Here is a 13,510-nt window from a genome sequence, read left to right on the forward strand (position 1 = left end):
CGCTGAATCTACTCTTCATCCAAACGCCTATCCCAACAGGTGGCTGGTGAGAAAGCAGTAGGTGCTATGTGCCCTAACAGTGCCCTAACAAGCTGGCGGCTAAATAACCAACCTGTCTCATAGGAAAAGTTACCTTGACCACTTGATGATCGGGATCAGCTTGTTTGAACAATGTTTAGGCGTTTCTATGCAAATACCAGATTGTGTCTAAGCTTGTCTATCGCCCTTGGTGTCCTGTCCTCGTGCAACTCCCATGGCTTAAAGCAGAACACACCGACACATGGAAGTGTCTATGCAAAGACCAGACTGTACGCAGAAGACAGCGACACTTAAAAGTTCCTATGCAAAAACCAGAGTGTAACATAGCTTGTATCTCATCTTTTGTGTCCCGACTCCATGCACCAACGCACATGCTTTGAAACAATAGACACCATATCACAGTAAGTTGTTTCTATACCAATACCTGATTGCGGCTCTGCTTTTCAATATCATCTTTGGTATTCTCATGCAACCTCTGTAACTTGAATCAGAAGACCCTATTACAGATGTTGCTTGCATGCCAAGACCAGATTGCAAAGAAACAGAAACACAATCACAGAATTTGATAAATTCAAATTTACATGTACATAATTCCTTCATAAGGCCTTGCTTTCTCTGCAATGATACAGAGATATTTTCACATCTGAATTCAATAATTTGTTCAGCTAATAGAAAACGTTTCCATTGATTCAGTCACCTATGCAGTACGCTGGGTTTCTCATGCTGAGGTTTGTCCGACATTGCCCAAGATATTTGAAACAATCGTGCACAACGATCATGCTTTTCACAGCACATAGTAGCTATTCAAGATCCGGGGATGGCACAGTCCCAAGTCAAGGTTTGCATCTCAGTTCGTATGGACCCTATACTAGTATCCTGCATAAGTCGAAGAAACCACTCTGTCCCCAGTCCTGGACTAAACTTTCCTTTATCTCTGGGTTCCCTGCCCAGCACAAAAAATCAGGTTTGGGTTGCATCCCAGTAAATCCAAGGGAATGTTTTAACAAATGAACAAAGAAAGTCCTTTAGCTCTGGGTTATAAGTCACCTTCTTGTTTATCTTTGACGCCATCCTGGAATTAGAAAATCAAAGCGTTGCAAGTTAAATAGTTGTGCAAAATCTCTTCCGAGTACATTTTCAGGCAGTGTAAGAGCTACCCTCTACTTCCTATTTCTTTGATTGTGGCCTTGTGACCCTTATCATCCATTGAAAAGCATTGGTAGGCCTTTTAAGAGGAGTGGCAGTGATGTGCTGTCCCAATGGAAAACCATTACAACAACACTATAACTTTTCAGAAGGGGGAGAAAATCAAAGAGGGATGGTAAATTGCATGACAGCTTCCACTTGACTGAAACCAACTTACTCTAAACTGTTCATCCAACAGTGACACCTCACTGATCAAGTCAGTTATGGCGTTCTGGAATGCTTCCTGTGGACTGTAATCGGATGTGGTCTGCACCCTCAACACAAAGTAATGCTCAAGTGGATGAGGAACTTTGTAACCGGCGAAGATAACTTGTGGATCTTTGAACAGCTGACTAGAAAATGAAAGGTAAACAAATATATACAAGTATATACAAGATATTTCGATGTTTTTCCTTTTCATCTTCTTCTCCGCTTGGGTCATTGGTATTAAAGTGAAAATTTGGTCACATGCATGCTTGAATCTTTTCCTATGTTCATTAACGATGTGTCAAGTGCGACTTACGTTCTTAGGAGATTTCCAAGTGTATGGTCTTCTTTCTTGATAGTAAATATTGCTGCATTTGGTACCTTTGTGTCTTTTTGGATTGTTATTCTGGAGTTGTGAAGAGAGAATAAATATAATTTGAAGTGTGTTTATTTAACTCAAAAGTAAAAAAATATCTGTTGTCCCACAAAAACTTTCCTCAAAAACAACTTTTGGATCAATGTTTCACTTCAGTACGAGTAGGCTATAGGTTCTTTTACGTTTTAGAAGTTGTAATATCAAGAAAACTGTACGGGGGGCTGATCCAAGTCATCAGACCGCACGAGATTAATTTTTCTCCAGTCTGGAGTGAAAGCTCGAGACCGCAAGTTTCTGGCCGGAGAAAATCATCACGTGTGATCTGAATCAGTGAATGGATGACGAGTGGGGATGACCGATGAGGTGTGTTTAGAGCGTTGTTTGTGCTACAGGGTCATGAAAACATTTGAACAACCACCATCAATCCACAAGACGACCAAATCGAAGAGATAGAAGTAGTCGACGGTAACAAACGAGTTGAAGACAAAGCAGGTTTAGGCTTGCGGCCAACAGCGATGAGAAAACTGAAACGACGACAACAACGATTCTTTCTGCAATTTTTTCGGCGTGTTTTTAAATCAAATCCTGGCATAATCAACATATGTTTAGGCTATAAAACATTACAACATCAATTAGAGGTTATTAATTCACCCTAATGATACAAAAAACGTACTTCTTTTCACCCTCAAAGAGGAGAAATGACTCAAACGTCGGAGGAGCATTCATTCTCAATTGTAATCAGAATTGCGGTTCTTTCGCTCCGTGACCTTTTCGCCCCCAGTGGTTTCGCTCCAAATCATCTTCTATTCGTCACTGTCATAGTATAAAACTAACTACTTCCCCGAACTCAAATTTAAGGTGAGTTAATTGTAATCTGACTCTCTACTGTATGATATAACGCAACGAAGTGATTCGTGTGATAGTTACTGTATTACTGAAGACTACAAAATAGGTAACAAACTCACCAGCTACACATTCATACATATTCATGAAACCACTCGGCATTCCTCGTCAGGTAGCATACATTACATCTTTCCTTCTAAAGTGTTCTTTTACCAATGAAGCACTGACTAATACATAAACTTCTAACCTAAATCTAAGTATAACTCACGAACCAAATAAAATGGAACTTCCACGAATTTGCATAACATGCCAGATGCCTGTACCGGCACACAAGTGTTTGTTTATGATAATTATAAGAAGTGTTTATGTTTCATGGCTGGTCTTGCTAGAGATCTAGTTTATCAGGTGGCTTGCTTGTTCGCCCACTCCTTGTAACATATCCCGGGGTGTTGTTTATGGTTGGAATGGGCTCAGCAACTGCAGCCTGTGGGGCCACGTTGACATCAGTGTGATCATTCGCAGGCGCATGAGGCGGGTCCCCAGACGTATACATTACACGTGGGCGAGTCCCTTCGTTGGGAATGTTATTTTCGCGGGTTTGAAACATGTGACGGCGGTTACGTCTGAACGATTTACCCTCGGGGGTTTGAATGTTATAGCTCCTCGGCACATCAGGCAGTTTGTCTTGCACCGTCCCATATTTCCACTGTCCTCTCAAGGTCCTGAAACGAACTGCATCTCCAGGATGGATGTCAGCATTTGTGCTATTACTAACACGCTTGTCATAATACTGTTTCTGGCGGTTTTGACGGTCTGTGAGCTTCTCATGAGCGTTATCTACCACTTTTGGTTTCAAGAGATTGGGGAGAATTGGCAATTTCGAATTCAATCGGCGTGACATTAACAGTTGCGCCGGAGATTGTCCAACCCCGTCGAGTGGTGTGTTGCGGAAATTAAGTAACGCTATGCTGGGATCATCGCATGATTGTTCGCATTTCTTGAAGATGTCCTTTATTGACTGAATAGCGCGTTCAACCTGTCCATTAGACTGGGGGTAACCAGGGCTGCTGGTGGTATGGCGGAATCCCCAGGCCTTGGAGAAATCGGAGAACTCGCGGCTTGAAAATTGAGGCCCATTATCGCTGATGACGTCATTAGGGATGCCAAATCTGCTGAACGATGCTTTGAGAGCCGTAATAACAGACTGGCTTGTCAGCGTGGGAAGAATGCACACTTCCGGAAACTTAGAGAAGTAATCCACAGTCAGCAAATATTCCTTGCTCCGATATTCAAACATATCAGTTGCGACTTTACTCCACGGGAGGTCTGGAATGTTATGTGGTATCATAGGTTCAGCCGGTTGGGATTTCCTCGCTGTCTGGCAGGCGGTACAGCGTGATACGGTATCCTCAATTTGTTGACCCATTCCGGGCCAGAACAGAATGTCTCGGGCCAATTGTTTTGATTTAACGATGCCCATATGAGTTTCATGAATTCGTTTGAGCAAGTTTGCGCGCAATGTCTCTGGTACTACGAGACGATCGCCTTTGAGCAACAGGTTGTCCGCTAATGTGATTTCGTCGCGATACGGGAAGTATGGAGTTAGTTCAAGTGGTACATCCTGTTTGTCATCTGGCCAGCCTTGCATCACAGTGTTCTTTAGAGACTGTAGAGTTGGGTCTGCGTCCGTGGCAGATTTAAACTCCTCTAATTTGGCATCGCTGATGTGACTGGCAATGTTCAGCAAGTTGACCTCGATTTTGTCATCGAATAGGTCTTGCGGGTTGGTGTCGGATACGAATGCGCGTGATAGAGTGTCAGCTAGAAACATTTCGCGTCCCGGGCGGTATACCAGTTTCAGATCATAGTGCTGTAGGCGTAACCTCATGCGTTGCATACGGGCTGAGAGTTTATGTATGGGCTTTGTCATGATTGCCAGCAGTGGCTTATGATCTGTCTCTATTGTTATCGGGCCTTTTCCGTAGACGTAATCATGGAATTTCTTACATCCGAAACAAATCGCGAGCAATTCTTTCTCAATGACGGCGTACATAGATTGCGTTTCATCCAGGGCCTTAGATCCGAACGCCACTGGATGACTGTCTTGAATTAAGGCTGCGCCTAATCCAGATTTACTGGCATCAACCTGAAGCGTGATGGGTTTATTGACGTCATAGAAACTCAGCACGGGCGTGTTTGTGATCAAACGTTTCAGTCTCTTATATGCTCGGTCTTGGAGATCCTCCCAATGAAATTCGACTTTTTCTTCGAGGACTTGACGTAGTGGTTTCGTTTCTTGTGAGAGGTTGGGGATGAATTTCGCAAGATATCCCACCATGGCGATGAATCTCCTAATGTCCTCTTTACATGACGGTGTCGGCATGTTGGTGATGTCACTTACGCGATCCTGGCTGACCTTTAGGCCATCACCTGAAAATATATGTCCGACGTAGTCAACTTCGCTGAGGCCTATTTTCGTTTTAGCGGGGTTGAGTTTTAACCCTACTGCGCGTGCTCGCTCCAGTACGGTGCGTAGGCGATTATCGTGCTCGGCTTGTGTGCGGCCGTGTACGACGATGTCATCGACGACAATCTCAACCCCTTCGAGGTCACCAAATAAATCCGACATGACTTTATTGAAAATGTCACCACTCGTGGATATACCAAATGGTAACCGAAGGAAACGGTAGCGTCCCCACGGCGTGTTGAAGGTACAGAGCTTTGAACTTTGCTCATCAAGGCCAATTTGCCAAAAACCTGATTTAGCGTCGAGTGTACTAAATATCTTTGAGCCGGGCATGCGTGCTGCGATTTCCTCAACTGTTTTCGTCGGATGGTGAGCTCTGCGAATCGCTTTGTTCAGTTTGGATGGATCAATGCAAATTCTCACCTTATTGTTTTGTTTTCGAACGACAGTCATACTATTGACCCATGGGGTTGGTTCGTTTTCTTTGATCACTACTTTCAGGTCCTCCATTCGATCCAGTTCGGTTTTGACGACGTCCTCAATCGCGTACGGGATTTTACGAGGTGGATCGACGGACGGCTCAACGGTCGGATCTGTGAACAGATGGTAGTTGCTCTGAATACATCCCAATCCTTGAAAGACATCCTCGAAATCCTTGATTTGCGATATCGAATGTATGCGCTTCACTAAGTTCAGTTTATCGCACGTATCACGGCCTAGAATTGGTTGGGCATTGTCAAGGATTTGAAAGGTGACGTCCAATCCGTTAAGATTCAAGACAGTTTCGCCGACAGGCGTAATCCTATGCCCCGAATATGATACTAATCGGCACTTTGGGGGTGTGTGTGTTGCGTTCAGTTTCTTGAAAAACTGTAACGGTATAATGTCGGCCTCGCTGCCGGTATCGAGTTTGAACGATATGGATTGTCCTTGAATGGTAAATGTTTCATGCCATCCGACGTAGTTGGCTGGTGTAACTGATACCTCGCCGATGAATAGCGTGTCCACGTGGGGACCATGAAAGTCTGGCTCATAATTGCGATGATAGAATTCTGTGGTAGGCCTACCGTTATTACGTGATTCCAGGGTTACGTCATGAATGCTCGATGACGATGGAGCTTGAGGACGTACGCGTTGTTTCTCTGATCTTGCCAGTGTGCGGCAAGATGCTTTGAAGTGGTTCATGCGGCGGCAATATCCGCATTCCTTGCCGTATGCCGGACATTGTGTGTAGTCAGCATGAGCTTGTCCGCCACAGTTTCCACATTTTTCCGATTGTGATCGTTTGTCAAATGTTCCGCGATGTTTGTTTCGGCTGCGATCATGGGAGCCGCGACCGTATGCCGTACTATTTTGGAATGATCTTCCGACGGCGTCGACGTCTTTTTCTTTCGTATCAGTCAGCGTCTTAAGTTGATTAGCGCTTGATTCGCTAATGCGACACGTATTGACACACTTCTCCAGGGTAAGGTCCTCGGTCTGCAGAAGTTTCTCGCGCGTGGTCTCGTCACGGATGCCGCAAACGACCCGGTCTCTGAGTAGAGAGTCTCGTAGAGCGTCGCCAAATTCACAGTCCTTGATAAGTTGTTTCAACTCCGTGAGAAATGAGTCAAATGATTCGCCGTCTTTCTGCGTCCGAGAATTGAATTGGTACCGGATAACTGTAATGTTCCGTTTCCCTTCACAGAATGCGGCGAATTTCGCCTTCAGTGGCGCGATCTGGTCCACGTCTGCCTCGGCGAAATCCATCGTGGCGTGAACCTTTTGGGCCTCCGGTCCGGCAACGTGAAGGAAGACGTTACACTGGACCACCTCAGCTTTATCGGCGACACCCGATGCTATGCTGTAGACTTCGAATGAACGTATCCAATTTCGGTAGTTAGCTTGAAGATTGCCTTCAAGGCTTAACTGCGCTGGTGGTTTTAGTCCTGACATTGTAGGTGTTTCCGATTGCGGGCGAGAGCTGACGTCTCTGACACCATGTATGATATAACGCAACGAAGTGATTCGTGTGATAGTTACTGTATTACTGAAGACTACAAAATAGGTAACAAACTCACCAGCTACACATTCATACATATTCATGAAACCACTCGGCATTCCTCGTCAGGTAGCATACATTACACTACCAAAGTGATTTATCAAGGAATAGGCCCTACAGTTGAACTTCACTGTAAACCAATGATGTGTTGATGAGTTCAATGAATCCTTCAATTCCTTTGAGTTTCTTGGCGAACTTACGTCCGAGAATGATCCGTTGACGTGTACCTGCATTGCCATTTGTGTGTAAACTGTTAATAGTTATCTATTTTCAGACGAAACTCAGTCCCTCACAAGCTTTGGTCGATTTCGGAGAGAACATCTCGTCTCGTTTAGCCAATTGTTCTGGTGTTTCTTTCATCATGCCTACGACTCGGGGGGGGGGGGGGGGGCAGGCAAATGTCACACTTTGTTTAGTTTCCTCTTCAGTCTTTTTTTGCCTTGATAATGGCTGTATAGTAAAGGTGACAATGTCTCGGGCCGTGAAGTAGATAGGTCAGTTTGCCTTGTGGCTTCTTCTCATTGACATTATCTGCAAACTGATTGCCGTCTCGGGTCCTGTGAGGAGGGGGGATGGGGCAGCTAGTAAAATAACGGGCTGTGGGAATTGTGAAGGGGTGGTGTAGAGTATCGCCACAACAACGTTGATATGATTACTCGTCGTTTCAGCGGGCATGACTTTGGACATCCAGTGACGCAGCAAAAAGTAGTGACACTCCATCCAATAGAATGCCCATCGAGATACGTAGTGCTGCCCTCTCTCAGGCAGAGAGGACGATAAAGGTAAGAAGGAAGGAATAATGATCACATGTCGCAGCAAGTCTTTGCTTGTTGACATTCTCCAAGCAGACTATCTCTGCCAGTACAAATTTCCATGCGGAACCATGAGATTTTGGATCTGTCACTGGCGTGTGACAATATTAGATGTTCCCCACCACATTCACTGGGCAACACTGGAACTTTGGTAAATCCTTTGCTATCATTTTCAGGAACTGAGAGAGGAAAATTCAGTTCTGAAAAGGGAACTGAATGAGACGCAGTCTTTGTACAAACAGCTTGTGATGGAGAATGATAAAGAGACATTCCATGAGAGGCGGGTCATGCTAATCAAGTCTCAACTCATACAGATGGAAAGACAGGTTTGTAGTGCCATTGCTTTGTATCACCTAGTTCAGACTGACTTGAGTCATAATGTACTAATCATAAAAATAGAGTTTGATCATCACTGCACCTGGTTAAACTTCGCTCTCTTCTGGGTATTTCAGGTGCTGCTGTTGACAGAGGGCCTTGGTTCTCGATCCACCACATTGTTTGAAGTGGAGAACTCCCTGTCCTATCTTGCTGACACATGCAGGTAAACCTGCATTGGACTTCATATTTTCCTCATGCTGTGGAAGTGGTATGAAGCGAGTGCTCTGATGTGATGTGATATTAATGAGAACAAGAAAGTCTCTCTAATAAATTCTAGTTTAAAATTTTATTTGTGCAAAGGGATTCATCATAATAAGCTTGGTAGAAGTACAACTAGATACCATAAATGTAGTTTACAACATTGTCCGCTGGTCCCTATTGATACCATTGTAATATGCTACCGAAACTGCTCTTAATTGCAAGTGCCTGTGAGAAATTTCTGCACAAAAAAATGTACCGGTATTGCTTTGGCTACCATCTTCTTTGCAAGTTTGTCCATTATTAGAATTTGAAACAAACAATGCTGTTTATCAATTCATATAACGGTACTTTGCAGAACATTCATTGCTCAAGAAACTCACAGTCCAGAAATCCCGATTCAGAGAGCACAGTTAATCAAGATGGTTGAAAGCGCCGAGTCAGCTAGAATTAAACTCTACAAGAATCTTGAGAACAACACAGCAGAGAACCTTGCCAAACCACTGATGATGATGGAAACATTTCTAAAACCGAACCAGGAGAAACCTGTCACCATGTTAGATGTCTGTAATGGGAAAACGGATCATATTAATCTAAAACAAGTAGTAAGTTGTAGGCAGTATTCAACCTACCTTTACCTAACATACAACCTAGCATGCTTATGCTCTCCCTGTTATCTAAGTGATCAAGAGCCTACATGTAGGTTGGAGTAAGTCTCCAAAGGCATAGGCATTTTATTGTCCCATATATGCATTTCCTTTCTTTATTTCAGGGAAAGTTAGAAACAAAGTTAGTGGGAGTCTACAAGTGCCTTTCTGCTGTACAGCATTCCCTTTCATCTGTGATGTCCATCAAGAATGGCACAGTCCATTTGTCTAACCACCTCAGCCCGGCAGCGTATGAGAGAGTCAACGGACAGATCTCAAAAGCCTGTAGCCAACTGAGGGAAGTGAACATGGAGCTACTCGAACTCTCCCTACTACTGCCCACAGCCCCTTGGGTAGGTTTATGTGTAGAAAGTGAAGGCCAAAATTTGCTGTATTCGTTTTGTTGTTATGACCTCTTTTCTCTGTGTACGCGTAACAGTCCTTGCAATGATTACATTGATGCCAATGTCATACCATTCACATTGTTTTTCCAGCCTGCTCTTCAAAAGTCACGAATAAAAGAGATCACTGCAGAAAATGTCCTATCGAAACTTCCAAAGTTTCCTCGCAGCAAACAGTCGGAAGCCAGAAGTCTTGTGGAGAGCCTGTTAAAAGCTATGAACTATACTCTGTATGTCTCCAATCTTGAGGTAAGATAAAGATATATGAGACCTTTGATACTACAAAGTGGTTTATTTAAAGGCCTACTCTGTTCAAAAATTTGAAAAAATAAACTCGAATTTGAAAATTTCTAATTCTGTAAATACTCACTGACTATAGTACAAGTGGTGTAGACAGATATACAGATACTTAGTTCATTGGTAACTGTTATCTTGTAGGGTCAAGTGCTCAAAGATGAGGTGAAGTTCCACCAGACTCTGTATGACCTTCAGATTGCCTACATCAATGACCTCTTCAAGGTCATTCAGGATGGTTATGCTACATTCCAAGATAATACTCAGGAACTACTGGTTGATCCTTTACGAGGTAAGTACCGGCACTCGAGCAGTTCGCTATTAAATACACTGTGAACATATTTCTTGGTTGAGCAACACTAAACTGTCAGTGGACCTTTTGCGATTATGTATCACTTTCTTAACTGGATTTTGAAAATTGGCTCTTTCTTTCAGCTGTCATGAAAGAATACTGCGAAATGAAGGAAACTGCCTCAGAAGATTCCCTCCGAACATTCCTGACTTCATTTAAACAGCATGCCGACGAGATACAGACAGCAATTGAAAGTCTCAGCATTCCCAAGGAGGAGGAGAGCGAGGGAGTTAGAGCATTGTCGACATTTGGTGAAGCATTTCTTAAGAGGCTCGAAGAAGAGGAAGGATTGTGTCGGGAGAGGCGGGACACTGCCATTGGGGAGGTTGAAATGGTGAAGTCACAGCGTGAAGCTTTCATAGCCGAGCTACAGGCAGAACTCGTGGCAAAGCCAGAGGAGGAGGAACCAGTACAAGATCCAAAGGCTGAATACCAGAAAATAATAGACGAAGATACCGCAGAAGGTGTTGCAACGAATTCTCCTAGTATTGCTCAAGATACATCACCTGAAAGCAATAGCAATCATGATGATGACTGTTCATGTGGTGGGAAAAAGGTCGGTCCTCTTGCAAGGCGTTCCAGACAGAAGGTGGCAGATTTAGCGAAAGGTTCACCAAAATGCTGCGATGATAAAACTGATGAGAAGACTGTAAAAAGAGAGAAGGAGAACATTGCGACTCTGAGTGGTGATAAGACTACAACACCAAGTAGGCCTACCCCGAGTAAAATGGGCCTTCCCAAACCCGTGCGTAGAAGTGGCATTCCAGTTGACAGGACGCCCTCTCGCACACCGGTTCCAAAGAAGACTCCTGCAAGCAGTATGAACAGATCAAGGTCAGGAAGCCTGACAAGGTCAAAGTCAGGCAGTAGAGAAAATCTGTTGAGTACTCCTGGGACTCCTAGTTCTCCAAACTCTACTCGGGCGAGTTTGGCTGCGGGGAACCATAAGGTTGTTCCAGGTATTCCGATGAGGTCTCTCAATTTGAAACGCGATGGTTGATTGAGCGTGAAGAAGGCATGCATACTTTATATTGAAATCGTTTTTATAAATGAGATTGAAGACATTATGTGACCTGCTGCCAAATTCTGATATAACCTGAAGTCGCAAATGGGTTTCTTCAAGCAGTGGGCATCTGTCCTATTCTCAATTTTCTAGGTCGCTATTTTGGCGGCAAATAATTTTAGTTGTTCGTCATGATGGCAACTATATTTTACAGGATATACATGTATGTAAATGTATACAGATAGTGGTCCATTTATGCATGTGATCTTTTTACCGGTAATTGTCATGGGCCTGATATATTGGAGAATATTTCCATGCATGTATTTGTTATGCAAACACAAATGTAGGCCTGCCTTCGATGGGTAAATGAATAAAATAGGCATTGAAGATACTTTGTGAATCTGTGCTAGCTTCCTCCATTAACATGCACAAACAGCATTTTGATTCCATTCCATTACAAATAGTATCATATCTACCTCATTCAAACTACGTCATTAATCCTGCGAGCACATTCGGTTGAGATTGTTTGAAGATGCTCTGTTTTAATGGGTGTGTTTTAAAGACCTACATCATTCCTTCACTGATCTTTACTTCGTATTTTATAGATAATTTACCTGTCAGTGGGCTATTCTCGTGTCATTTTCTATGTGTATGTACAATAAACAGTGTATAGCGAGCCGTGTAACACATGTAAGTTTGTGGCAGTAAGCAAAGGCTTATTTGTTGTACCCGGTACATGTATTCTATACTATTTAGATTGTCCTCAACATGCATCTTGGCATTGGCTCATTTAGTACAAGTACCTGCTCATTGGAATGTCTTTAACACAAATGTTGTAAGGAATTTTATGTGTTGTAAATTGATTGGTTTCCCTTTGTATAAATATCCTTCTTTTTGATGGATTTATGTCAATTTTCCATCCAAATAATCAATCGGACAATCATGTTCATCCTGTGGAACAACGTAGGCAGCAACCGAGACAGCCTGTTGTCGCTCTGGTATTGAGGACCAGAATATTTTCAAATCTTGGGAACCACTATAACATATGGAATTCAGAGTCATTTTCAAGGTACTCATCTGTACATACTATGTACGTTGAATAAAATTGGTGAGAGAAACTGGAAAATACATATACATGTAATGTATGTGAAAACATGTACCGTATGTGAATCGTTGATAGTGTGCATGCCGTATGTGAATACATGTACATGTATGTGAATCTTTGATATTGTAAAATAAATGTGCATGCCGTTGTGATATTATAAAAAGGTAGCTGGTCTTCCTTAAATGAATCGTGTTCATGTATTGTACATACTGTATAGTCCTGTGTTCAAGTGATGGTTTATAGGTGGCGCTAGTCATCGTTTGTTGCACTGACAACAAATACATATTCCATGAAAGTACGATGGAAGTGGGTTTAGCTCTTAATCAGCTAGGTCATTTTCTCACTGCAGTCACTGGAATATTACACTTGGCCTTCGCAGTTTGGCCTAGTGCGATAAGCATCTTTTGATAGTATGACCATTTTCCCACCAACTGCTCTAGCAGTAATTTGAATTAGCAAACACTATTTGGGCTGGTGTAGTTTTCCATCAGTAATGACTGCAGCTGAAATACAGGTTGTTAAAAAAATATTTGCTCAAATTCCCTATTTTACTCTTGTTCAGCAAAACCTCTCCGATACTAAATGATACTCAATAGTCAATTATTATTGTGTAAATGATTATGTACCAGAAACATCAATAAATACTTGAATTAAAACTACTACATGTATTTCTGATCATTACTTTCTTTTCGTCTTCATGAATTTTAGTGTCCTCTACTGATAGCCTAAGTACGCTCTTGACCAAGAACAGCTTGGCTGCAGATAGTGTAAATGATGCTACTGAGAATGCCACATGCAACAGTAGCATCAGTACATGTAAAAAAGTCTGCTAGTCCAAAGCATCCCACCTTTCATCAGTTCAGCCCGCAATGTGTGCAGTTACAGCAGTTCTATACACAACTGCCCAAGACTACCAGTACTGGTAGAATTGTCTGAAGTACAACAGCCCGCCAACCAAGCAAAGGTGTCATATCTCTCATTAACTCTTATGAGGGATACTTTTGCAATCTCATTTTTAGATTCACAGTCCTGTTCCGGTGACGAAAGCTGTCTGTTGTCTCAATTCGCCCTGATGGTGATTGTAAAGCTGGGCCTTAATGCAGGTCCCAGATGGCCAGAACTCCTCCCTCATGGCTGCTGGGCATTTTGTCAGGATGTGTTT

At 42.9% G+C, this 13,510-nt stretch overlaps 3 protein-coding genes across 4 annotated transcripts; 1 reads left to right on the top strand and 2 right to left on the bottom strand.

The window, feature by feature from the left end:
- Window positions 1–24: 24 nt before the first annotated feature.
- On the bottom strand, window positions 25–2,587 carry LOC135503475 (DNA-directed RNA polymerase II subunit RPB11-like). The gene is made up of 4 exons (XM_064797077.1): window positions 2,481–2,587; window positions 1,748–1,837; window positions 1,403–1,577; window positions 25–1,111 (listed from the first exon to the last, which is right to left on the bottom strand). Exons 1-4 carry the CDS (start codon window positions 2,531–2,533, stop codon window positions 1,076–1,078), a joined length of 354 nt encoding a protein of 117 aa, XP_064653147.1. The 5' UTR covers window positions 2,534–2,587; the 3' UTR covers window positions 25–1,075.
- On the top strand, window positions 2,575–13,007 carry LOC135503462 (uncharacterized). 2 transcript variants are annotated; one of them, XM_064797040.1, is made up of 9 exons: window positions 2,575–2,665; window positions 7,827–7,940; window positions 8,147–8,296; window positions 8,423–8,511; window positions 8,905–9,151; window positions 9,319–9,546; window positions 9,688–9,843; window positions 10,033–10,180; window positions 10,324–13,007. In XM_064797040.1, the coding sequence occupies exons 2-9, from the start codon at window positions 7,887–7,889 to the stop codon at window positions 11,238–11,240; spliced, it is 1,989 nt and encodes a 662-aa protein (XP_064653110.1). In that variant the 5' UTR covers window positions 2,575–2,665; window positions 7,827–7,886; the 3' UTR covers window positions 11,241–13,007. The 2 variants fall into 2 exon arrangements, with proteins under 2 accessions (XP_064653110.1, XP_064653118.1); XM_064797048.1 differs by lacking the exon at window positions 2,575–2,665 and adding an exon at window positions 7,258–7,499.
- LOC135483971 (uncharacterized protein K02A2.6-like) lies at window positions 3,036–4,703 on the bottom strand. The gene has a single exon (XM_064765044.1). The coding sequence runs from the start codon at window positions 4,701–4,703 to the stop codon at window positions 3,036–3,038; it is 1,668 nt and encodes a 555-aa protein (XP_064621114.1).
- Window positions 13,008–13,510: the final 503 nt, after the last annotated feature.

This window comes from Lineus longissimus, chromosome 2 (genome assembly GCF_910592395.1).
Source record: "Lineus longissimus chromosome 2, tnLinLong1.2, whole genome shotgun sequence".
In the NCBI taxonomy this organism is placed as follows: Eukaryota; Metazoa; Nemertea; class Pilidiophora; order Heteronemertea; family Lineidae; genus Lineus; species Lineus longissimus.

Bases quoted from the DNA above. Each gene is read 5' to 3' on its own strand.
- LOC135503475 (XM_064797077.1), bottom strand. From the start codon at position 2,533: ATGAATGCTCCTCCGACGTTTGAGTCATTTCTCCTCTTTGAGGGTGAA. The intron at 1,578-1,747 runs GTAAGTCGCACT...TTCATTTTCTAG, and splicing joins CTTGGAAATCTCCTAAGAAC to TCAGCTGTTCAAAGATCCAC. The intron at 1,112-1,402 runs GTAAGTTGGTTT...TTCTAATTCCAG, and splicing joins TGTTGGATGAACAGTTTAGA to GATGGCGTCAAAGATAAACA.
- LOC135483971 (XM_064765044.1), bottom strand. From the start codon at position 4,703: ATGTACGCCGTCATTGAGAAAGAATTGCTCGCGATTTGTTTCGGATGT.
- LOC135503462 (XM_064797040.1), top strand. From the start codon at position 7,887: ATGCCCATCGAGATACGTAGTGCTGCCCTCTCTCAGGCAGAGAGGACG. The intron at 9,152-9,318 runs GTAAGTTGTAGG...TCTTTATTTCAG, and splicing joins ATATTAATCTAAAACAAGTA to GGAAAGTTAGAAACAAAGTT. The intron at 10,181-10,323 runs GTAAGTACCGGC...TCTTTCTTTCAG, and splicing joins ACTGGTTGATCCTTTACGAG to CTGTCATGAAAGAATACTGC.